This window comes from Acinonyx jubatus, chromosome A2, assembly GCF_027475565.1.
Source record: "Acinonyx jubatus isolate Ajub_Pintada_27869175 chromosome A2, VMU_Ajub_asm_v1.0, whole genome shotgun sequence".
NCBI classification, from domain to species: Eukaryota; Metazoa; Chordata; class Mammalia; order Carnivora; family Felidae; genus Acinonyx; species Acinonyx jubatus.
In genome coordinates this window covers 21,645,614-21,672,842 of record NC_069383.1, presented here as the reverse complement: position 1 = coordinate 21,672,842, position 27,229 = coordinate 21,645,614, and the positions used below count along the sequence as shown (strand labels likewise).

The 27,229-nt window shown below is 35.4% G+C and overlaps 1 protein-coding gene across 4 annotated transcripts in view; it reads left to right on the top strand.

The window, feature by feature from the left end:
* The window catches only part of MKLN1 (muskelin 1), a 372,917-nt gene that overhangs the window by 296,801 nt on the left and 48,887 nt on the right, over positions 1 to 27,229 (top strand). For all 4 annotated transcript variants that reach the window (XM_027075496.2, XM_053218071.1, XM_027075495.2 and 1 more), the window contains 3 exons: positions 6,515 to 6,727; positions 13,801 to 14,022; positions 16,728 to 16,857. In XM_027075496.2, the coding sequence (XP_026931297.1) occupies positions 6,515 to 6,727; positions 13,801 to 14,022; positions 16,728 to 16,857 (565 nt within the window). The remainder of the gene's footprint in view (positions 1 to 6,514; positions 6,728 to 13,800; positions 14,023 to 16,727; positions 16,858 to 27,229) is intronic.

The window sequence follows — 27,229 nt, the reverse complement described above, 5'->3', positions numbered from 1 at the left end:
TGGATAAATTCCTAGTAGTGCTATTGTTGGGTTGTAGGGTAGTTCTATTTTTAATTTTTTGAGGAACCTCCATACTGTTTTCCAGAGTGGCTGCAACAGTTTGCATTCCCACTGACAGTGCAGGAGGGTTCCCTTTTCTCCACATCCTTGCCAGCTTCTGTTGTTTCCTAAGTTGTTAATTTTAGCCACTCTGACTGATGTGAGGTGGTATCTCAGTGTGGTTTTGATTTGTATTTCCCTGATGATGAGTGACGTTGAGCGTCTTTTCATGTGTCTGTTGGCCATCTGGATGTCTTCTTTGGAAAAGTGTCTATTTGTGTCTTCTGGCCATTTCTTCACTGGATTATTTGTTTTTCGGGTGTTGAGTTTGTTAAATTCTTTATAGATTTTGGATACCAACCCTTTATCCGATATGTCATTTGCGAATATCTTTTCCCATTCCATCGGTTGCCTTTTAGTTTTGTTGATTGTTTCCTTTGCAGTGCAGAAGCTTTTTATCTTCAGGAGGTACCAATAGTTCATTTTTGTTTTTAATTCCCTTGCCTTTGGAGATGCGTTGAGCAAGAAATTGCCGCAGCTGAGATCGAGGTTGTTGCCTTCTTTCTCCTCTAGGGTTTTGATGGTTTCCTGTCTCACATTGAGGTCTTTCATCCATTTTGAGTTTATTTTTGTGTATCGTGTAAGAAAGTGGTCTAGTTTCATTCTTCTGCATGTTGCTGTCCAGTTCTCCCAGCACCATTTGCTAAAGAGACTGTCTTTTTTCCATTGCACACTCTTCCCTTAAATTTGCTTTTAATGGGGCCCTTGGGTGGCTCAGTCGATTAAGTGTATCCAACTCTTGATTTCAGCTCAAGTCTTGATCTCAGGATCATGAGTTCAAGCCCCATGTTGGCTCTGTGCTGGGCATGAAGCCTATTTAAAATGTTTTTAATAATAAAAGTCATTAAAATTAATTTTTAATTTTTAAAATTAATATGTATTTTTAAAAATTTTAATAAAATTTGCTTTTATCATTGGATACAAATTTTGTCTGTTTTCCTTCAAAATGACATACTTCATTTTTCAGAAAATGCCTGTCATAGCCATAATGTCTGGATAACCATATTTGGATTGTTAATTTTCTTTCAAGTGAATATAGTGTTCCATGGAGAAAGCAACTAGGTCAGCTTGTAACTCAGTCACATAAGGTACATTTCCTTGAAATAACCACCGCGTGTCAGGTAGCACTGTTTTACGGTTTTCTTTTGTTTTTTAAGTATGGGTTTGTTTGTTTGTTTGTTTGTTTGTTTTTAAGTTTATTTATTTTGAGAGAGAGCAGAGGAGGGGCAGAAAGATAAGGAAAGAGAGAAAATCCCAAGCAGGCTCTGCACTGCAGTGTGGAGCCCAATGCAGGGCTCAAAGCCACAAACCATGAGAGCTGAAATCAAGAGTCAGATGCTTAACTGACTAAGCCACCCAGGTGCCCCCGTTTTATAGTTTTCTAAATCTCTTTAATGTTCAGCTTAACAGAAGGCAGCTGGATTCATATCCGCTTCTGTACCCAATCTGTGATTATATCAGAAGTTGTGTAGCCTCTGGAAAGTTTCATGGACACTCAAAAGATAATAAGAGTGAAAGGACAAAATTCTTACCCTTAGTGGTGGTATTAAACAAACAAACAAACAAACAAACACAAGAAAACTGTGTGGACTCCCTGAAGTATCTTGGAAACCCCAGAATGCACTGAGAACTGCTGCTTTAATTTAATCCACAGACCCTTTTTAGATATAGACACTAATCATGTAATACCTCAGTAATGTCCTTTATATGTGTCCCACTGTCACTCCCAACCCCCATCCCTGACCAAGACTCAGTTCATGATCATGCATTCATTTCAGTGTCATGTTTCTTTAGTCTCCTTTAGTCTGGAATAGTTCCTCAACCTTTCCTTATCTTTCTAGACCTTGACATTTTTGAAGAACACATAGTAATTATTTTGTAGACTGTCACTCAGTTGCTTTGTCTCTTCTTTCCTTGGGATTGGATTTAGGTTGAGCATTTTTAGCAGGAATACCATGTGGATGACATTGGGTAGCCCTTAGTATATCCTGTCAGGAGGCACATTGTGTCAGCTTGTCTGGTACCTTTGATCACTTGTTTAAGGAGAGTGCCCTCCAGATTTATCCCCCTCTATAATTAATATGTAATTTGTGAGGAGACATCTTGAGATTATGAAAATACCCTATTACTCATCAAACTTTCACCTTTAGCATGTATTGATGAAACTACTAAAGCTTTATCCAAAGTGATTATACCATTTTATATTCCTGCCAGAAATGTATGAAAGTTCTGGTTGCTCCCCTATCTTCTTTCCCCATTGAATTGCTTTGGCGTGTTTGTCAAAAATCAATTGATTATATAAGTATATGTCTCTTTTTGAATACTCTAGCCTGCTCCATTATCTTTTGGTCTGCTCATATACCATTATGACACTTCTTGAGGTCAGGTAATACAAGACCTCTTTATTCTTCTTTTTAAAAATTATTTTGTGGGGCACCTGGGTGGCTCAGTTGGTTAAGCATCCGACTTCGGCTCAGGTCATGATCTCATGGTTCATTAGTTTGAGTCCCACATCAGGCTCTGTGCTGACAGTTCAGAGCCTGGAGCCTCCTTCAGATTCTGCGTCTCCCTCTCTCTCTTCCCGTCTCCTGCTTATACTGTCTCTCTCTCAAAAATAAATTAACATTAAAAAACAATAATAATTAAAAATAATAATAAATAAATAAACAAAAATTGTTTTGAGGAGTTCCTGGGTGGCTCAGTCAGTTAAGCATCTGACTCTTGATTTCTGCTCAGGTCATGATCTCACTGGTTCATGAGATCAAGCCTGGTGTTGGGTTCTACACTGACAGTGTGGAACCTGCTTGGGATTCTCTCTTCCCCTCTCACTCTGCCCCTCCCCCCTCCAAAAGAAATAAATAAACTTCAAAAAAAGAAATTATTTTGATTCTTCTAGGTCTTTTACATTCCATATAAATTTTAGAATAATATTGTCAATTTCTAAAACTGTTGGGATTATGATTGAGAATGCAATGTCTATAAATCAGTTTGCTGAGAATTGATGTCTTAATAATATTAGATCTTCTAATCCATGAGCATAGTTAAATTAAATCTCCCATTTATTTCAGTCTTCATTATTTGTCAGCACTCTTGGAGTTTTTAGGTTAGAGGTCTTGAATATTTTTATTAGATTGATCCCAGTGTATTTTGTTTTTTCATGCTATTGTAAATGGAGCTTAAAATTGTTTTTATCTTTTTGCTTACTGCTAATATAGTTATTTTTTTACTATTGCCTTTATATCATGACACTTCTAAATTCATTTATTATTTCTCTTTGTTGATTTCTTAAGATGTTTCAACAGTTTTGTCATCTATGAATAGAGACAATTTTCTTTCTTCCTTTTTGCTCTTTTTTTTCCTGTTTCTAACCTTTTTTTTAAATGCCTTATTGCACTGATTTGGACTTCTCATATGGTGTTAAATAGAGCAAGTGAGACTAGACATCCTTATCTTGTTTCGGATTCTCGCAGGACAACGTTCATTATTTCACTGTTAAGTGAAAGATTAGGGGCTTCTGGGTGGCTCAGTCGGTTGAGTGTCCAACTCTTGATTTCAGCTCAGGTGGTGATCTCACAGTCATGGGACTGAGTCCTGCTTTGGGCTCCGTGCTGGGTGTGGAGCTTGCTTGAGATTCTCTCCCTCTCTCTCTCTCTCTGTCTCTCTCATGCATGCACCTGAGCACTCTTTCTAAAAAAATTTAAAAAGTGAAGAATTAGATTTAGGATTTCATGCATTCTTACCAGATTGAAGACATTCCTTTCTATTCCTAGTTTTCTATGAGTTTCCTCATAAATGTCTGTTGAATTTCATCAGATGCTTTTTCTATATAAATAAGATCATATTTTTTCCCTTTAATTCTGTTAATGTGGTGAATTACCTTGATCAGTTTTCAAATGTAAAATTAACTTTGCATTCCTGAAATAAACCCCCGTTAGTTAAGGAATATCCTTTTTATATATTGCTGCATTTTATTTGATAATATTTTGTTAAAGATTAGTTTTGTGTCTGTTCATGAGTTATACTGGTTGGTGTTGCCTGTAAATTATTTTTCCTCTTTCTCCTTTGTAGTATTATTGTTAATTGGTTTTAGTGTTCTCTTATCCTCATAAAATAAGTTAGGAATATTATTTCTTGTGTTTGATAACATCTACCTGTATACATATCTAGGACTGGCATTTTATTTGTGGGAAGATTCTATTTAAAAAAAAAACCCTCAATGTTTATTTATTTATTTTGAGAGAGAGAGAGAGAGCAGGGTAGGGGCAGAGGGAGAGGGAGAACAGGGAATCCCAAGCATGCTCCACACTGCCAACACAGAGCCTGATGTGGGGCTCAAACCCACAAACTGTGAGGTCATGACCCGAGCTGAAACCAAGAGTGGCTTAACGGACTGAGCCACCCAGGTGTCACTATGGGAAGTTTTTAAATTATGAAATCAATTTTTCAGTAGATATAGTGACTTCAGATTTTCTCTTTTATCTCATGTCAATTTTGGTAAGTTTACAGTTTTTCAAGGAATATGTCCCATTTTTATCAACATTGTCAGATTTTACCTAGGTTTTTTCATAATGGTCCCTTATTTTCTTTTTAACTTCTAGTGAGCCTGTAAGTTATGTTCCTGCTTTCATTTCTCATATTTGGCAATTTGTGTTTTCTCTTCGTTTTTAAAAAATTAGTCTTGCTAGTGGTTTATAATTCTAATCTTTAAGGAAACCAACTTTGTTAATTATCTCAATTTTTTTGTCTGTTTTCTATTCTCTTGGTTCCTATTTTTTATTTCCATTTTTCTTCATATTAAGAGTATAATTTACTCATTTGAATAGCAGTTAGGCTAATTAAGCTGAAGCAAGAAGTTCTGTTACCTCCCCTAATAAAATTTCAAATTTCACATTCTAGAATATATGGCATAGATTTATTATGCATTACCCTATCTTTGTTTTTGAGATTAATTAGGGAAAAAATTCTTTCAAAAAATAATATTTCCACCTTATCTGCTGGAGATTTTCTTTGGCAAAAATCTTTAAAAATAAGTTTTAAAATAGTATTTAGTATGAATACTAAAGTGCAGATTCAAATCAACTTAACATCTAGATTCATTAAACTAATGTCAAATTATTCTTCCTGCCTAATATCTTTATTCATTTAATCTAAATAACAGTGCTAGAATGCTCTTTTTATAATACTGCTTTTTTAATGTTCTGTCCTGCTCTAGAAACCCATGATAGTCCTTTACTGCCTGTGAGGTTATATCCAGTCTCCTCTGTCAGTCATTCACCAGGCTTCTATTTCTGCATTACTCTTCAACTCTTATTTCTGCAGTGGGAGTTCTCCATCTCAGCCATAACCACACACATTGTATTCAGTCTGTTTTTGCTTTTGTTTCTCTTATCTTGTGGAAAACTAATCTAGAAGAGTGGAAAGAACACAGTTTTTGGTTCTAGTTACACTGAAGCTTAGATTCTCTGTCTTCCTAGTTCTGTTACACTGAACAGATTACTTAGAATCTATGAAATGGTAATATTTCCTTATAGAGTTATGTGGATTGAATGAAATATACATAGACATGTCGTAATTAGTATACATAGAATTTAGGACATATTTAACAAATATTGTAACATAGATAGAATTTAGGACATATTTAACAAATATTAAATCTCTCCTTTTCCCCTTTCAACTAATCAACTCCTGCCCAATTGAAGTTCTTTTTTTTCCATGAACTCTGTTTTGTTTATGCTGCAATATATTTTTTTTTGCCTTTTATTCAGTCCTGTGATACAAATGATCTCGACTAAATAATTTTTGTTGATAATATAGTGTTATTCATACTGTTTCCCTCATTGTGTTATTTGTCCGAGCGGAAGTGTCCGTTTTATATAATGTAAAGTTTGGATGAAGAAGTCAGAGATTTGGATTTTTATTCTGGTGCTGTCACTAGTTTACTAGTCTTCAGGATAACTTTTCTCTTTGGGTTGTTTCCTCATCTTTAAAAGGAGATTATTAAACTAGAGATCTTTTTAAGGTTCCTTCCAGTTACGAAATTCAGCAATTCTAGGTATTCTTGGGGTGTCTGTTTTGTGCTAGATTCAGATGAGAAATTGTAATGAGAAATATTTTAAAAGACCAATTGTGTCTTTAGATTAACATGTCCTAGAGAATAGAGTTCTGTGCACAAATGACTACAGTGCAGTGAGTATATCACAGAAGCCGTATGAGTGTTATAAGCAGAGTGCCATGTGCAGAATAGTTCATCTCATCTTTCCTGGTAGATTTTAAGCATTTCTGTGGTAAGATCTAACTGTGTGTTGGACTTATATTACAAACCTTTCAATAAAAGTCAACAAAAAAGAACATTTAATTTTACTTTTTATTATTTGGTCTTTGAGTATTTTTCTTTTTTCTTGTTTTGCTCTCACAGAATGGTCCTAGCGCCAGATCATGTCATAAGATGTGCATTGACATTCAGCGAAGGCAAATCTACACATTGGGGCGTTATTTGGATTCCTCTGTGAGGAACAGCAAATCTCTGAAAAGTGACTTCTATCGTTATGACATTGACACAAACACATGGATGTTACTCAGTGAGGACACTGCTGCTGACGGAGGGCCAAAATTGGTGTTTGATCATCAGGTTTGGTGCACAGATAAATATATGGTGGAACTAATTAGTGCTCAGTAACTCTTGCTCTTAGAGTTTATTTCGCATGTCATGCTGTGTTGTCTATTAGTGATTTCCTATAAATACCTATAATAGATAATAAAAGTAACTATTGTTTCAGTAGGTATAAAGTTAGTTAAAATTTTTTTTCTCGGGGCGCCTGGGTGGCTCAGTCGGTGAGCATCCAACTTCGGCTCAGGTCACGATCTCGCGGTCCGTGAGTTCGAGCCCCGTGTCGGGCTCTGTGCTGATTGCTCAGAGCCTGGAACCTGCTTCCGATTCTGTGTCTCCCTTTCTCTCTGCCCCTCCCCCGTTCATGCTCTGTCTCTCTCTGTCTCAAAAATAAATAAACGTTAAAAAAAAAGTAAATTTAAAAAAATAAAAATAAAAAATAAATAAAAATTTTTTCTCTTGTTTGATGCAAGATAAAATACTAATATCAGAACAAGTGTTAATTTATAAAAACTTTATAGAGTAGATGGAGCAGTACATATTAGGAAAACAAATTTTGATTTTATACTAAAGAGTCATAACTCATAACAGTAACAACTTACACTTTTAAAACTTTATTCTGCATTCCTGGAAGAAATTTAAAATTATTTTATAATGAGTTTGAGAATTTGAAATCCAGAGCTTTTCTTCCAATTGGAGTGAAATATATTTACTTTTGTATATAATCATAAAGCAGATAGGAATTTGACATATACTAGATGAAGTTTAAACTGAGCACCAATAAAGGGTGCCTGAGTGGCTCAGTCGGTTAAGCATCGACTTCGGCTCAGGTCATGATCTCATGGTCTGTGAGTTCGAGCCCCACATCGGGCTCTGTGCTGACAGCTCAGAGCCTGGAGCCTGCTTCAGATTCTGTGTCTCCCTTTCTCTCTGTCCCTCCCCTGCTCACACTCTCTCTGTCTCAAAAAAAAATAAACATTTAAAAAGGTGCCTGGGTGGCTCAGTCAGTTAAGCGTCCGACTTGGCTCAGGTCATGATCTCACAGTTGGTGAGTTCGACCCCCGTATCGGGCTCTGTGCTGTCAGCTCAGAGCCTGGAGCCTGCCCTGGATTCTATGTCTCCCTCTCTCTCTCTCCCTCTCCCGCTCATGCTCTGCCTCCTCTGCCTCTCAAAAATAAATAAATGTTAAACAACAACAACAACAAAATTTAAACTGAGCAACAGTAGAAATCACATAATGGTGTTATAAACTAGGAAGACTACACACACTGATCTGTAAACCTTTTTAATATTAAAAATTTAATATGCTCATCATTATCCCCATCAATGTCATTGTCACTGTTATCTGTTTTTAGATATTTAGTGTATATCAGTTTAGGTCAGTACCCAAAACAATAACCAGTAACAATTCTGTAGGCAGTTTTACTTGGCTCACCCCATATCCAAAGGGTTTTTTCTAGTATGAGGGAGAAAAGACTTTTTAAAACTCTGTAGCACTGCGTTGATGAACATAGTATTATCTAGTACTTGAGAAATCGTAGGTGGTGCTAAGATTATCACAGAATTTAGCTTAGGCCTAATATCTAGGAATTAAAACCCCAGTCTTTATTTTCTTTGGAGGTTTTTGTTAATTCTTTGCCTTTAAACTATTCTACTGACATACTTATAATAACAAGTAGTTTTTATAGGAGAATGGTAAGGAAAAGAGGAGTGGGTTTTATGCCTATCAAGTGAGTAGTGGGTAGAAAATCAAAAATGTTAGTCTTCAGAGTATTCCCCAGATTGAATTTAGAACTTCTGCTGGCTCTACATAACTGAACTCTGCAAAGCTCTGCACTTCCCTGCTGACACCTTCAGTGTTGCTCATGTGGAAAATAAATACTCCAAAAAATGTTAGGCTGGTTCCAATCTTTTAAAAACAGAGCATCAGCAGATAACACTGTTAGGGAAACCATTTATTTTCTTCCAACTGGTTACAAATTTCTTTTACAAAAGATGCTTATGTCTTTCTTTTTATAGATTGAAAAAAGAATAGCTCAGGGGTAGTCTGAGTGGAGCACATTTATTGTCCTTGTGTGTGACCTTGGTTTGTCTTGACTTTAATAAAATTGAATGTTCTTTGGAAGCTAGGTTCTGTTACATGATGCTTGATTTTCATCTGATTAGATGTAATAGAAGAACACTAGGGGTGAAGAAACCAGGATTTCACCAATTAACACAATCTTTATAAGTCTTCATTTTGTATTCGATTTCATGCAAATAAAACTATACGTTGGAACTTACTCCAAAAATTACCTAGGGTCATTTATGACACATTAAGACTTGACACTTCACATTCAAATTTGAGAAGAATGTGAGAAAGCTAGAGGCATGAAGACATGTTTAGAAGTTACTTTGCCATTTTGAATTTTAACATAAAAAAAAACCCTAAAATTTAAAGCTTTTGGATTTCTTAAGATCACAGTGGTAGCTTAGTTCTGAAATTTTCCAAGTTGTTTCTTTGTATGATTTTCAGTAACAATGAGAACCAAACAAAAAGATTAAGGAAAAACACCCCCACAGGTCACATTTCAGTAAAACCAGGACCCAGAGAAAACCCACGACTCCCAATTCCTTATAAGTTTAGCCAGAAACAACTGAAATGCCCAGAACCAGTATTGAAGCCCACAACAGTGTAATAGGGGAGAGCTCAAGGCATGAAACAGAAACCCCCCCTAAACCAGATAAGGTTTGTAGTTAGAGATAACGTGACTTCACAGTAGCACCAGGTTTTGAAGAAGTCATTTAATTCAGTAGCAGCAGAGGAGAGAATCCTGGAGCAAGAGAATCACCCTTCTGTTAGGAACCTTCTGTTAATCCCATCCAGGGCAGTTCAACTCATTTAAATATGAAAAATGAAAAAGCAATAAACACCAAATCTTTAGAGAGGTACTGTGAAGAAAAAGAACCAGCAAAACTTTCCTTCATGTAACAGCAGGTGAAAAATTATATCCCAGTATTCTAAAATGAATTAAATGGCTTAAGGAAGCTTGCAACTGTCAAGAAGACTACAAAGCATAAGTTCAAGAATGCAGATGAGATGGCCAAATAATAGGTGCAAGTGAAAGTGGACCTGATAAAATTCAGGAAAGAGATTAAAGAAAATTATATTGGGGGCGCCTGGGTGGCTCAGTCGGTTAAACGGCCGACTTCGGCTTGGGTCATGATCTCGCAGTCCGTGAGTTCGAGCCCCACGTCGGGCTCTGTGCTGACAGCTCAGAGCCTGGAGCCTGTTTCAGATTCTGTGTCTCCCTCTCTCTTACCCTCCCCCGTTTATGGTCTGTCTCTCTCTGTCTCAAAAATAAGTAAACGTTAAAAAAAAAAAAAAGAAAATTATATTGGCACTTCCAGAAAGTAACAATAATCTACAAGGTGTGTAAAGAATAGGTAAGTGTCATATAGCATAGAAATAAGAAGAGCTGATAAAGAAAACAGAAAAAAGACTTAAAAAGGATTAGCCAGAAAATTATAGATGGAGAATGCAGTCAAAAGAGAGCCAACATACACATAATTGGAGACATTAAAGAAGAAAACCAAGACCGTGGAATAGAATAAATATTTATTAATAATTAATTCAAGACTACGTACATATCGAAAGGGCATGCTATCTTCAGGGGAAATTGACCTAGACATTCAACTCTAAGGTATATTGAATTTCAAAGATAGAGCATTTTGATACAGCTAGGCAAACTTATCAAGTCACCTAGAAGAGAAATCAAATGAGACTGGTGTCAGATTTTTCTACAGCTATGTTCAATGCCAAGAGAGGCAATAGAGCAACATCTAGAAGGTATTCAAGAAAAGACAGTGTGAATCAAGGGTTTTATATCAAGCCAAATTGTCCTTCAAGTATAAACATTTTGGGGGGAAATTACTAGAAAATAGAATACAATCTAGCCAAGAAGTGGCTGGAGAAACTTTAATCAAAGCATTGGAGATCTCAGCTCATTAACATTCTCCCCGGGCCACTAGATCATTGTCAGGCTGAATGTATACATTTACTGCCCTTCTGCCCCACAATCTATGAAATGCAAAAGAATACACTGGTAGTAATGTTAATAAGAAAGAGTGTTCTTGGGGAACTTAAAAAAAATGGGGAGAATTCCTTGAGGCTCAAAGTGTATATAGCTAGGGCAAGTATTAGATGAACAATTGGTGACTGAACAGCAGGGCATTTTCCAGTTTGAGCAGCACTTACCTTTGATAACTGTCTACAGATCAGGTGTTGAGCATAGACACTGGAGCTGGAATGATGGAACAGTACTCCCAGGAGGCAATGGAGAGCTGCTCTGGCGCCCTTGACGGCATCATGTCTCATTTCTCCCCACCGGCTCCCTTGGGGAAGGCTGCTGGATATGAAGAGGCAGATGAATAGGGATTCACAGATACAAAAAGGCCTATAACAGCAGCTAAAAAATTCCAAATAATTAATACCATGAGACAGGGGTACTGAATTCAGCAAAGTAAGAATTAACAAAAACAGCTAGAACTGTAAACTGAAGAAGCCTTTAAGATAAATTTAAGTGATGTTTTTAGAGTAACTCAGGAGGCTGTTTCATCCATGATAAAGAAGTATCTAGAAAAAATATAAGTTAAAGATTTGACAGCAAAACAGCAATCTCAGTGAATTGATTAAAAAGCTCTCACCTTTAAGTGGTTACTAAATTAGCTGAAATTATGAGAGAAATGTTAAGGAAAAGAGAAAAGATCCTGAAGTTCTAATATCCACCTAATAGGAGTTCTAGAAAAAGAATGGAGGCAAACCAAAAACAGCAAACCTCAAGGTTAAAAAGGAAAAAAACTCAGAGCTGAAGAAAGACAGGTTTTAGAATTAAAACACCAGGGACAGATTAGGATGAATGAAGTAAAACTATCCCTACCTGGATACTTCCTTAATGAAATTTTAGAACCAGGAATTAAGAGAAAATCCTAAAGGCTGCAGAGAGGAAACTGGTTACCTTTGTAAGTAAGCAAGGATCAGATTAGTATGAGGCGTTTTTAGAGGTTGGTGGTTTGGGCAACACTGCTTTGAAAGCTTGAAATTTTGTGAGGAGAGAATTATTTTGAACCCAGGGTAATCCTAGCCAATGTTGTATTCATTTGATAGAGTAAAATAAAGACTCTTTTGGATTTTAAAACATTGGGGTGTGGAATAAGTGACTAGCCACTATTTGATTTTAGAAATTAAATTTCTAACTTGATAGAGTAGATGAGTGAGTGGTGTTCCAATTTTTGACTTAGGTGATCTCTGGAAATCTTCAGAGAAAAGATGTTAATATTACCATACAAACTTTAGTAATCATTAGCTGTTCAGAAAATTTTTTCAGAGATTAAGAATGAAAATGAAATTATAAACTGCTGAACAGCATAAAGTTTCCTAGGGTGATTAACACTTTTTGTTCGATAATTGACTCTCATTGAAAACTGCTTATCTTATCCAGGGAAGAACCGAACTGAAGGAATAAAATTATTTCTGTTTTGTGTCCTGTTCGTTCTAAGATATGGGAAAGAATTGGTGAAGCTACTACAGTATCTTACTCTTTTTTTTTGAGTTGGTTTGGTCTGGTATTCTGGAGAGAGCTACCGAGATAAAGTTATGTTTATGCTTCACCACTAATAACAAATGAGAATAACCACATTAAAATTAAACTTCAATATCCCTAGAAGGAAATAGAAACCCCTTTTGTAGCTATATGAAGCAGAAACATAAGGACTGGATAACAGAGATTGGCCAAAAATAGTGTGAATTTGTAAATTTATGAAAATTTAAATAGGGTCATATAATGAGTCACTCAAGATTTTCAACCTGATTCTGAGGTGCTTGGAGAGATCTGAGCATTAAGTACTTGAGACAGGGTAATGTCTCAAGAGTGGGAATACTTTCAACTATATTCACCAAGATTTCACCCTTGAGGAATAGTAGATTTTCACCTTAATTTATGGAAGGTTGTCAGAAACCTGGCAAGTGACTGGATCTTTTTTAGTGGTTAGGGGAAAATTAGGAGATGCTAGAATCTTTTCTTTTTAATATGAATTTAACAAATAAAATTTATATTTAAAATAGGTTTTTCCTAAAAACAGTACAAAAATAGATGAATGTCACAATTTGATGGGAGGAGAAAATTGAGCATACAATGGCTGGTATTTGTGCTTTGGCCAAAAAAATAGATGTTTTGTATATGCAGTTTATTCTTTAAATATCAGTGCCACTTGTGTTCAACATCTGATTCCCAACTTGGACTTATATAGAATTTGTCCAGTTTGTCTATCCACTTTGAAATAGAATTTGGTTCTTATTGTCTTGCGGCATATGGCTTTTTTCTCAGAGATACTTTTATGAAAAGCCATGATCTCCTTGAGTGGAAAGAATGAAAGAATCAAGGTTGGCTTTTGAACATAAATTGCAAAACATACATCAAAGAAAATTAAATATGTAGTGTGTTAAAGGAGGTAAAGTCATCACCACAGAAGTCAGTCTGGATTGACTGCAAATGTCTTTGTTTGTTTTTGCTATTTTGTAACAACATAATCTGAAGAGTTTTGCAAAATAAATACAGAAAGATGAATTCAGCTGTGTCACTCTTATTGACATATCTGCTGTCTGATTAAATGGTAGCAAAATTAATAGGATGGATGCTTGCCTAGAATAGAAAGAAGGGAGTTTTTTTATAAGGAGGATGAACAGGAGGGTGTGATCACTTTACCGATAGAGTATGATCAGTATTCAGTCTTAGGTATAACTTAGCACTTCACGTATTATTGATTGATTTGGTAAAAATTACACAGTTTAAAGAAAGCATAAAGCTCTTTAACCCTATATATTTTACTCTCACTGGGAAAAATGGAAACCTGACCAAGTATTAAGGAATCCATCCTGAATCTCTGCAGATGGTGAGCATTATTACAGTACGTGCACACGGTAACCAAGGGTGCTATTTAGTGTTATTAAGGCAAAGTTTAGTTTTTTGAGAATCTAAAACTGCACACGTTGGTTTCATTTTAGCACATATGACAGGAACAATCTATAACTCTTCAATCTTGTCTTGTTCTGATAGATGTGTATGGATTCAGAAAAACATATGATCTACACCTTTGGTGGTAGAATTTTGACATGTAATGGCAGCGTAGACGACAGCAGAGCCAGTGAACCACAGTTCAGTGGGTTGTTTGCTTTCAACTGTCAATGTCAAACTTGGAAACTTCTTCGAGAGGACTCCTGTAATGCTGGGCCTGAGGACATCCAGTCTCGGATAGGACACTGCATGCTATTCCACTCAGTAAGAATATTCTATATATCGTATTCTTATTTTGTCATGTATATCTCAATAGGAAAAGGAATAGTAAAATCTAAATCTTCAGAAAGAGGTCAAAACTTTTTATTAAAAATAAATGATTAGTGTTAGCAATGAGAAGCAAAAATAAAACTTCCTTAGCCAATGTACTGTTTGGTAATTATGAGACTCTTCCCACTAACCTAGTAATTCCTTAATAGTTATTACTCAACTATTAATCAAGGCACTTTTATGACTAACTTTACTGCTTATACAGATACTGTAGCTATTTCTCTTTCTTAATACCTTTCTACTTACTGATTTCTCTTAGTAACTGGAAGATCAATTGTTCTCTTTTCCTCTCTGCCACTCTCCATTAAGTGTGAGGAATTAAGAATTGACTATATAGAATTAGAATTTAAATTTATCAGCAAAACCAATATAGAAACATTTGTTTTACCTTTTCAGATGTTATAATGAAAACCTGGGCTTCTTTCTGTGAACATAACTTGAAAAACATACTGTGGGCTATTTTGAACATATATCAAAGTATAGAGAAGAGTGTAATAAATTCCTGTGTACTTATTTATCTGTCTCAACAATTAGCAATATTCCACTATTCATTTTTCATATATCTGCCCCTTAATATTTCACTTCTTTCTTTGATGTTTCTCTGATTTTTAAGTTTATTTTTTTAATTAATTTATGTTTTAATTTACATCCAAGTTGGTTAGCATATAGTGCAACAGCGATTTCAGGAGTAAATTTTTTAAGTTTATTCTTAAATTTTGTGCTGGGGTATTTTAAGGCAAATCCCAGACAATGTATCATTACACCTGTAAATACGGTAGTGTATCTCTAACAGATAAGGACTTTTTATAAACATAATTATGATACCATTATAATACTGAACCAAAGTACCAGCAAGTTCATATTATCATTAATATATAGTTTGCATTTATTTTATTTTCTGAAATACTGAAAAATACCTTTTTATAGTAGGTTTCGGCAAGTCAGGCTCTAAAAAAGATCTGTGTATTGTTTTTGGTTGTTATGTCTCTGAGATTTCTTTTAAGCCATAACAGTACTCCCTGCTCCTATTTTTTCCCCCTTGCATGCCATTTATTTACTTGTTAAACTGAATCATGTGTGCTCTCAAATTTCCTGTATTCTTGATTTGGCTAATTTTATCCTTGTAGTGTTGTGATTGTCTAGTCTCTATATTTCCTGTAAGCTGGTAGTTAGATCTAGAGGCTTCATTCATTTTAGATTCTCTTTTTTTGGAGGCAGGGAAGGCAAAAAGAGGGGTGCAAGAATACTTAAAAGATGGTCTGATTGCAAAATGTCAAGAGGCATTTAATGTGTAGTTGTCATACTTTTGGTGATGTTAAGAATATTCTGTGGGTTTAGGTGTTACAGCCTGATTGATCAGTAATAAAGTTTCTTGTCAATTTTTTACTGAATGGTTTTTGCAGTCATTGATAATCATTGTGTAGGGTTTGTGAAACAGATTTTTCTAATTATGTTATTTATTCTGTATTTATTAATTGATTCTGATATTAAAAACTTACCCTCATTAACGATTTGGCTACCCTGATGTGTACACCACACAGAAAAATACTTGATTTTTTTCTCTTTGTCACCTTTTCATATTAATAAGTTGAGGCTCCACAGTTAACCAGTGTATTTTTTTAAGCATTATTATGAACTTGTGGACTTATATATTTGATGTGTTTAATCCAGTGCTGTCATTATTCTTGATGCCCCAATTTTTCTCTTTGTCCAAGAGTGCCCCCTTCCCACTATACACGCACATAGAGCTATGTACACATATAGCTATATGTATATATGCACATATCTATATATTTTTTTAGTAAGAGAAAAATTAGGTCATTAGTTCCTACTAACATGGCCAATTCAAATTAAAAATCATAGAGTTTTAAAATTTAATATCCTTTCGATTTTGTATTTGTGTATCTTTTAAGGTTAAAATCCTTCTTAATGGCAGTATTACATTATTCTGTTTTTCTGTAATAGTTACAGAATCACAGAACTAACAAAAATTACTGAATGTTGTTTCAGGTTGCTTTCTCATTATTTTTCTGTTTAGGATATAGCTAGGGATGGAGAGTCAAAAAACATGAATTAAAATCACTAGAAATACTATTTCTCTGTGTGATCATGTCCCTGTGTGGTCATATCTTTATGTACAGATAGATTTATTTCATTGTTTTTCAGATTTCAGAGATTGTTTTTTTCTTTTGAGTTAATTTTGTTTTCTAATTAAATAAAAACAGTATACATGGTTCTAAAGGCAAAACCATACTTTTGGAGTGATCAGATTTCTCTATCCCTGTCTTCTTGCTTTGTCCCTTCTCATAAAGGTCTTTTATTACTTTCTTTCCTTTGTTTCTTTTTGAAGAAAGAAACAAACATATACATATTCCTTTTTTCCCTTTCTTATGCAAAGGAAGCACTGTATACATTATTCTATACCTTGCTTTTTTACTTTCATAGGGTATCCTAGAGATCACCACCTCTTAGTATGAGAGAACTTCATCATCCCTCTTTATACCAGCACAGTACTCCATTGCATGGGATCTGTCATAAAATGGCTTTTATAGAGGTTTAAATTTTAAAAGGATCACTCTGAATTCTTCATGGAAGTGACTACTTTCTCCCTTCTTTGCCCTTTTTTCCTTATTTTTCAGAAAAATCGTTGCTTATATGTATTTGGTGGCCAGCGATCGAAGACCTATTTGAATGATTTCTTTAGTTATGATGTGGACTCTGATCATGTAGACATAATATCAGATGGCACCAAGAAAGACTCTGGAATGGGTAAAGGCATTTAGTGATTCTTCTCTCGCGTCTTAGCTACTTTAGAAAGAAGACTGTAGACCATTATCTTTTCTTTCTAACCATTCTTCACCCTTTCCCTGTGTCTTTAATTGAAGTAATTCTGAGTAAGAGGAAGAAAAATCTACCAGCTAAATTATTCAGTTTTATCTGTTTAAAATATGTAAGTTATTATATTATTTCCTTTTATAAATTTCTAAAGATATTATTTATGTGTGTGCTTGTTTGGTGGAGGGGCTTTGCAAAAATTAGTATCTTAAAAACTCTTATTCTATTTTTGCTAATCCTTTCCACCTTCTGCTTTTACTATAGTGACTAATATAACAGGCACTAGCATGATAGAGTATGTCTTTGTTCTGAGGGAGGACCTAATGTAACTGGTAATGCCTTTTAAGTTTGCAAGCTCAGCATCCAAGTTATTCTCCTAAGTACTAGGGTGATTGATTTGCTTGAGATAGTCCCAGTGTTATGCATATTGCCCTGCATGGTTATTAATAGTGCCCCATTCACTCTCAAGTGTCTTATTTTGGATAATAATTTACATAGTTACCCTGTGACTATCACACACAGAAGAATAATATTTGTTTAAGACCCAATGGTTTGAAATGTCTAATTTGAGAAATTAGATCAGCTTGCTTTTTTTTTCTTTTAGCTTTTTTAAAAAAAATTTTAATGTGTATTTTTGAGAGAGAGAGACACACACACAGGCTCGAAGCAGACTCCAGGCTCTGAGCTGTCTGCACAGAGCCCAACGTGGAGCTCAAACTCACAAACTGCAAGATCATGACCTCAGCCAAAGTCAGACACTTAACCAACTGAACCACCCAGGCACCCCATAGCTATTATTTAGGAAAATAGATCTTTTTATTAAAATAGTTGATATTAATGAGGAAAAACTTAAAAAATTTTTTTTTGACAAAAGAGCACCATACTTAAAAAGTGGACATGAAGGGACCCTTAGGACTCTTTTCCCGTATTTCTTACTAGACAGAGGCTAGAGCTTTATTTTCTGGGGGAAATGAGTACAGAGGTGTTTTTTTTCCACCATACTTAAGCTACTTCCAAGATAGTAGCAAAGTGTGATAGTAGCAAACAGTGATAGTAGCAAAGACCTAGTACAAAAATTCACTCTAAGTAAGCTCTAATGACAATCATTTGGAGATTTTTCAAGATTGGTTGTTATTATATAGTAACTTGCAGAATTGATCAGGATAATGCTTTGCTTACTACGGTTATGGCTAGCTTTAGAGCCATCAACATGTGATAATTTTTTTTGTTGTTCAATTTTGTTTTCATTATAAAAGTAATAATATGTAGAGAATTTGGAAAATATTAGAAAGATGCAAAAAAAAGAAAATGTATCAAACTATCCAGACATAATCTGTTACCATTTTGGTATATTTCTGTCTGGTTTTTGAATATTTATTGTGACTCATAAAGCAAAGTAAAGGGTTTGTCTTCTGGGAAGGCAAAGTCGTCGTCTTCTCTGAAAAAGCCTCTTAGAGTTGGCTTTGGCATCTTCTGGGAATAGAGAAGCAGGGATTGAGGCCTCCTGAGTCTGGGTTTTCAGCTGAGGTAGAGAGAGAATACAGTGCTTATAACCAGAAAGTTCAGAGTCTGGTGTAGTTACCTCCAGGACTCATTACTCTTAACCCAGCCTGGGCCTCAAGATAGTCATAGAAGTGGATTCCTTAACAATAAAATAATAATAATACAGTTTCCCAGGGGTGCCTGGGTGGCTCAGGCAATTGAACGTCTGACTTCAGCTCAGGTCATGATCTCATGGCTGGTGACTTTGAGCACCGCATCGGGCTCTGTGCTGACAGGTCAGAGCCTGGAGCTGCTTCAGATTCTGTGTCTCCCTCTCTCTCTGCCCCTCCTCTGCTCGCTCGCTCACGTGCATGCATGCTCTCTCTCTCTCAACAATACATAAATATTAAAATTGTTTTAAACAGTTTCTCAAAAAAAGGTATTTATTGTATGAAACTTTGCAGAATTTTATATTCAGTTTTTAAATTAACATTAAATTGTGCTAATATTTTTTCATCATATGGTTTTACTACCGTGGACTAGAAGTATTAGGAAAAAAGACAAGTGTGGATTCATTCCCTAATTATTGCTATAGTCAACTTCTGTGAAATCAGAATCACCAGTTTTGCTATGTGTTCTTTAATTTTTAATTGATTTATGGTGAATTATTTCATGAAGCAAATTTATTCATTAATTTAATGATATTTGTTGGTCATCTACTAACATCTTAAGTTTGACCCTCTCTTGTCTTCCCTCCTAACATATTTTGGTGCCTTCCGTATGCTGTGTATGTTTAAGAACTTTGAGAAATAGCTGTGGGCCTGGGGGTTAAGATCCCTCCTCTTAGAGGACTCACATGCTACTGGAGAGACTTGCAGTTGCCATTCAGTGCTGTGAAGAAACCTTCCATGAGAATAAGGCATGTCCCGTGTAGATAAAGCAGGTTGGAAACCATCTCTGCAGAGGTCACCTTTGAGATTTAAGATGAGAAGTAGAGTTAGGAAGAACCACATTAAGGAGTGAGAGAAGAGCAAGTACAAAGGTCCCAAAGCAGGAAAGAACTTAACGTATTCCAGAAAGAGATGGGGCTGGTGCCAGTTGAGGGTGGGGAGAGTTGGTATGAAATGAGGTTAGCAAACTGGTTAAGACTGATTATTCAGTGCCTTGTACAAATGCAAGAAATGTGGAATTCTTTTTTTCTAAATAGAATAGGAATTTATTGAAAAGTTCAATGCCAGGGTCATGATCTGATTGATTGAAGTTTTGAAAATATCACTCTGTGTCCAAATATCACTCTTTTGTCCAGATACACATTTTCCAAGTGCTTAATTTTGACAGTGTCTACAAGTTGCAGTGTCCAAAGGTCGTATGGTGCTTTAAGAGAGGATTTTTCTGGCAGAGTTGAGCATCTGGCTAGACTACATACTTGGGAAGTTTTCCCGCCTAACAGTGTTGTGGTTTTACTTAGAATTGTGGAACCTCAGCAGCTCTGTCGGGTGTGTTCAAATGAAACTGAAATCCTGTTCTTCTCATTTTTGTTTTTCTTTCTTTTTCTCCATCTTCCTCCCTCCTTCCTTCTCTCCCCTTCCTCATCTCTCTCCCTCTCCTCCTTTCCTTCTTTTTTTTTTCTCTTCCTTCCCATTTGTCCCTTCCTCTCTACCCCCCACCCATATAGCTCTGTCTGTCTCCCCTCACTCCGCTCCCCTCCTGGGTTTCTGATACTCCTGTGGCCAGAATTGAGAACCACTGTGTTAGCTCTCCAGAGCCCATCTCAGTGTGTAGTCATGTCACCTTGGACAAGTTACCTAATTTCTCAGCCTTAGCTTGTGTGTCTATAAGTAACCAAAATTATGTAGTATCCCTGCTCGTGGCCAGATTGACCCTCTAGTTTCAGCTGGTGTTACTGTTGGGTACCTCAATTTTCACGAGAGTCTGCCAGTGCTACCTGTAGGTTCACTGATCTATTCAGTAATTAACTCATGCTAGTTTTACCTCCATCTTTTCTCTGTCCCATTGCAACCTCACTAGTGTGGGCTGTCATCACCTGTTTGGCCTGTCTTCCTGATCTTCCTCCTCTTCTTCTTCTTCTTTTTTGGTTTGTCTATTTGTTTTTACAAGATTTTATTTTTAAGTAATCTCAAAGTCACAACCCTGAGATCAAGAGCTGCTTGCTCCATCGACTGAGCCAGCCAGGGGCCCTGAAAACATATATACTCTGAACAGAGACTGTTACATTGATTATTTCATTAAAACCTCTCAAAGGCTTATCAAGTTCTTGTATTTACTATAGTCATTTTGTGTTGAGAATATAGTTGATAAATATTTACTTGATTATACTTGACTGTAATAAGCGGTCTTCCTCTTCTTGTGTACCCCACCTCTCCCCCCAAGTCTTTCTCCATACTGCAGGCAGAATATAGCAGTTTTGTGTTACCAGTGCAGTGCAGAATCATGTGCTTTAACATTTATTCAACAGATACTTTTTGTATCTAGCACCTACTAGGTGCTAGATACAAGCTAAGTGCTAGAGATCACAATTGGGAATAAGGGCTCTATCTTCCTAGAGCTTACAGTTGTGTATGGGGAGAACAGAGAAGTAGATTAACAACCTTACCTTTGATTAGTGTTAGCGAGATAAAAAAAAAAAAAATCTCTTTTTAAAATGTCAACTTGATAGGTCTTCTTCCTTGATTAAAATTTTTTTCATGGTTTCCCTTGCCCTCAGGATTAGGTCTAAACTCAGCCTGCTCTCAGATTCCTTTATGATATGCCCCACCTTAGTTAGTTCTGCAGCCGTATTTTTAGGATCCACCTTCACCTTTCCACCAATTCTTTGTTTTATGACTACTGAATATTAATTCTTTATAGATACAGTACTTTTTCTTGCCTTTGGGTTTCTGCCCATGCTCTTCTCCTTACCTGAATCACTCTTCCCTCTGACTTCCAAAGTGTAGCTATGTTGTGCTCGTGTTTCAGGTCTTAGCTTACAAATCATTGTCTCCTGAAATTCTCTAACTCCTCAAGCCCAGGTGAAGGGTTAAAGCATGTGGTTTTAATATTCATTGTAAACACAAGTCTAGATACTCATCTGACAGTATAATCTTGACTGCTTTTCCAAACCTGTGAAAAGCTTATCTGAAATACATAGACTTTAATCAAGATTGCCTAAAGAGCGTTCAATCTTTTCAGTACTCCAGATCTCCTAAAAAATCTTTCACTGGATTAAGTTAGACCAATCAGAAAACCTCATGTCAGAACTATGTTATATTGTATTGTCCTCCCATAGGATTACTTTCACCTGATTTTTAAAAGTCCATTTAATTTTATTTTACCTTACTAGATTATTATTTTTAAGCCATGAAAAGTCCTTCTAAGGACAAGGCAGGATACTATTTAAATTTCCACATTATTAAATATTCTTGGAAAACACCAGTTTTGTTCCATTACATGGATGCTCTGTAGCTTATTTAAACAGTCTGTTTATTAACTGTTCTTCTAAAGCTTGTCTACTACAGTTAATTACTGTAATTTGAGATGGACTTAACATATAATTACCATGTTTATGATTCGGTAATGTGGGTTATTTGATTAAAACTGCATTTATGATGTGAGTTTCAAATTGGATTGTTTGAAATCATAGAAGAAATTTGAACTATTAAGATCACCAATTAGAGACGGCATATGTAATTGTAAAATTACTGCTGCTTATTATAATTTTTTGTATCAGATACTATAAAATCTTAAATGTTGCTCTTTACAATTATTTAAATGAATTGTCTTAGATTTAACATCTCAAGATCTAAAGAAACCTCAACTGTTATTAAAGTATAACAATTTTATGCTCCCCTCAGAAGGAGATTACAACTTAAATCAGCGGATTGGCAGCTGCTTAGAAAGAAGAGATTTATTAGTATTGTGTCTAACACATACATAATTACATCAAAATTCAGCACATCTAAAATTTGGGTTTATTTCTGAATAACTTTTGGCAAGCACAGGGGGTTTAGCAGACTCCCCATATGTAAGCTCTGTATTTAACACTAATTGAAAATTATGTTTAGAAGATAGTCTGTTACACCACCAGAGCTTTATAGTTTGCTATAGAAACTCAGTTTATTGTAATAGGATTACTTTCTCATATCTGTATTATTCAAGGTAACACACACAGATCGAGTCTTTACCATTTGCCAGATGCTGAGTCGAGCTTTGGTGATACAGAGCTCTTACAACCTAATCCCTGTTTTTCTAGTAGTTATGTGTTTACTTGTTTTGTTCCTTAACATCTGTTGACTGTATTTTCCCACATCTGTCACTGTTTATTCCATTCTGTTCTAACCATAGTGACAGATTGGTATAATTGAAAGAATAGTGAATGGAGAATCAGAAAACTTGGTCTCTCTTCTTCTGGGTCTGCCACTCATCCCTCTGCAACTTTGGCAGAATTATATGCATAATTCCTCTGGGCCTGATTATTCATCTGAAAATGAGGAGATTGAACCAGTTGATCTTAAGGCCTCATCTAGCTCCAAAATTTTGACAGTTAAATTTCATTCCCTTCTGCTATCAGGCTGTGAAACTAACATGAGGGCTAAGCTTGTAACGTCTGCAAGATCTGATTTAGCTATAAACATATTTTCATGAAAACCTTAAAATCTTACTGATTTTTAGTTCAACTTTCAGAATTGGTCAAACATTGACATTATTGGCATTGTTTTTTAATAACAGAGTGTATGTGTTTGTATGAATGTAATTATATAGAATAAATCGTTACGGTTTTTATCCTTTTAGACTTTATCAATTAACTAAATCAGGCTAATTCAGCCATATAGGGAAGATTCTGAAGCTAATGAGTTGTCATTAACATAGACTAGTTACTGAGCTAGGTAACGGTAGTGCTTATTTTCAGTATAATGGGTTTCATTGCTTTCCATTTAGCATCTTTTCCACTTGTGCCATTATTCTGATAAAATTGGATTATGTACTTTTTTTCTCTTAATGTTATAGTTAATAATAACTTTCCATAATGCCCCCTTCCACTCTTCCAGAGGTGTTTTTGCTTAGTTACAAGCTTATAAATATATTTTTTTTTAAAGTTTATTTATTTTGAGAGACAGCTCAAGCAGGGGAGGAGTAGAGAAAGAGAATCCCAAGAAGGCTCCGCCCTGTCATCACGGAGCCCAATGTGGGGCTTGAACTCATGAACCATGTGATCATTACCTGAGCCAAAACCAAGATTCAGATGCTTAAATGGCTGAGCCACCCAGGTGCCCCTCATATTTTTAATATAAAATTTAGGTCATTTGATAGTAAATGGGAATTACAGTTTGCCAGTAGAAACAAACATGCAAGAACACTAGAGACAGTTTTGAAAATGGAAGGTAAGGTAGTGGTATTAACACTACCAGATATTTATAAAGGTACAGTTTTGTACAGGTTAATGGAATGGAACAGAACAGGTAGTATGAAAGGATGTAATGCTTAGAGCTGGTACTGGCAACTTTCAGAAATGAAAGGAAGGCCAAGAGAATTGTAGGGATGTTAACTAACCTAGCACCATGATTTGGTTGAATTGCTGAAACAACCCTGGAACTGCCTACCTGCAAAATTTTGTTATATGAGCCAATTAACTGTTATTCAGGTTTTCTTTTACTTAAAGCTGAAACTATCCTAAAAAACAATTTTTAGAAAGCTGTTTTTATTAAACTTATGTGTCCATGACAGTTCTAAAATTGTATTTTTCCTGTGTCTTAACTAAAGCGATTAATAATATGTTCTTTGGATCAGGAAGCAAAAGTAGAGTTGAGATTAGTTTATGAATTAATGGAATAATGTATCTTCCTCAAGAATTGAAATGACTTCAAAAATACCTCTATTATCAGAGCACCTGGGTGGCTCAGTCAGTTAAGTGTCCCACTTAGGCTCAGGTCATGATCTTGTGGTTCATGGGTTCAAGCCCCACATGCTGACAGTTTGGAGCCTGGATCCTGCTTTGGATTCTATGTCTCCCTCTCTCTCTGCCCTTCCCCTGCTCGTGCTGTGTCTCTGTCTCTCAAAAATAAGTAAACATTAAAAAAATAAAGTAAATAAAAAATACCTCTGTGATCTTTTTATCTTCCCTGTAGAGTTTCTGTATGTTACAAATTCTGTTAATTTCCCCCTGTTGGGTCAACCGAAGAAAATGAAAAGAAAAACTGTGATTCAGATTGTCAGATAAAATATTTTTTAGCTGTCCTATTTCAAGTTTTAAAGATGCTAAAGAAAAAATGGGAGAGTCGAAGGATTATCATTGTTAATTTCCAGGAAGAACTAAAAACAGGTTGGCTGTAATAGTTGCTTGTTGTATTATTCTTATTTTCTATTTTCTCACACAAGTGTCCTTTCAAAATGAGTTCACGATTAACATATGGTCTTGTTTACTGATCTGTTTAATTTTTCTTTGTGAGTCAGTTTATTTATAAAGACTGATTAAGATTCCTGCTGTTGAGTTGAGCTTTTTGGCAGTTGAATCTAAAAGCTTTAAAATACTATACGTTGTAAATCTCCTTTTTCCCTCCCCTCGCAACTACCCATTAGAAACCATTAAATTGAAAAGATAGCCTTGTTTTCTTCTTGGGAAGAAAATTAATACAGAAGACTGTGTTAATAGTTACAACATGTTAAAATGAAAACTTCTTTTTTGGTTTTGACCTTTAGGTCTTTTTAGTTTTTGATAATGCCATTTTTGTTCAACCAGTTTTTATTTTTATAAAATTATTATAGAAGTAATGCAGTTGTGCTAATTAATAAAACAATTCAAACAATATAAAATGCTATAATATGAAAAGTTTCTGCCAAAGTAGCAAACTAACATAGGTGGCTGATTCACTTCCCGAGAAATAAGTCCTGGAAAAATAAAATGAGAGGCAACTGGCCTCCAGAAACTCTTTAAATGAGATCAAATGCTGTCTGTCCCCTAAATTACCTTGAGTTAATTTTTACTCCTTCACTACAGAAACCAGGAGCAGTAGCCTGTATAACTAGTGCCAGAATTCAAAGAATAACATTAGTGCATAAACCCTACTGGCATTAAGAATTGATATCACTAGATACAGACTGACCATCTACTCTCTATAATTCATTTCTTCCTTCTTAGTTTGCATACATAATATATACATATATACGTATATATACATATATACATATATAAAATTCATTTCTCCCTCCCATCACCCTTCAAGTCCAAGAAGACTGCCTTCTACTTCCTCCAAAGGGTCTAAAGGTGTGAAACTCTTACATAGGAGGATGATGGTAGAATTGATTAATCTGATTCTTTGTGTCTAGGCTTCACTAGCTTATGGCTCTTCTCTTCCATTTTCCTTAAATTCACTGGTGCTGATGCTAGTTAAGGCCTGACCGTTGGTCCCCCCCCCCCAGTGTAATATATCTTAATGAAAGAATAGCTGACACCCTGAAAAATATTACCTCATAGAGCAATATAACTAGATAGTTGAGGACTACAGCTATCTCAAAAGAAATCGGTAAACTGACAACATATGTGATCTAAAGCAGAAATATAATAGGTAAACCAGGAATTTAAAACAAGCATGATTGGGGCACCTGGGTGGCTCAGTCAGCTGAGCGTCCAACTCTTGATTTCACCTCAGGTCATGATCTCATGGTTCGTGACTTTGAGCCACGTGTCAGGCTCTGCAGTAGGATTCTGTCTCTCTCTGCCCCTCCCCTGCTTGCCTGCATGCGCGCTCTCTCTGTCTCTCTCAAAATAAATGAATAAACTGAAAAAAATAACAATAGAATAAGCATGATTAATATAATTAAAGGTATAATATATTAATAAGGTATTATATATTATTATATATTATATTATATGCCAGAATTATTATATGCCAGAATATTATATATATATTATATATATTATATGCCAGAATATTATATGCCAGAATTATTAATATGTAATATATTAATAAAGGTATTATATATTAATAATATGAAATAAGATCTAAAAATCATAAAAACAGAACCAAATGGAAATATTAGATATGAAAAATGTATTTGAAATGAAGACTGCAACAAATATTATAAATAGAATGGATGTGAATGAATAAATTAGTTGAAAGATTAGAATGAATACTCTTTCAGGAAGAAATAGGAAAAAAAAGGACAAAGAGATAAAAAAATATATAAAAGAAAAACCAAAGGACATGGAAAAGAATTGTGTAAGTACCAGCATCTTAATAGCAGTAACAGGAGAGAAACATAAAATTTTAAGAAGGCAAAATACTTGAAGAAATAATAGAAGTAAACTTCTAGAATTAAGAAAAGACCAAAGGCCTCAGATTGGTGAAAGGGCTTATATAGTCAACCAGCAAGGAAGAATAAGGGGAACACTTACACTAAAGTAAGATTACATATTACTTACACATTAAAGTAAGATTAAGAATATCAAAGGAGGGGCAGTTGGGTGGCTCAGTCGGTTAAGCGTCCAAGTCTTCGTTTCGGCTCAGGTCATGACCTCATGGTTCATGGGTATCAAAGGGGCGTCTGGGTGGCTCAGTTAGTTAAGCATCCAACTCTTGATCTCAGCTTGGGTCTTGATCTGGGGGTCATGAGTTCAAGACCCTCATTGGGCTCTGTGCTAGACGTTAAGCTTACTTTAAAAAAATCAAAGACAGGGAAAATTCTGAAACATTTCAGAGAGGAAAATGACTTACAAGGGAATAAGATAGATGGATAGAAGGATGAATATCAGACAGCTCAACAGCAATAGTAAATGGAAGAAAACAGTAAAGCTTAAAAATACTTGAGGAAAATGACTTTAGTAGGGGGA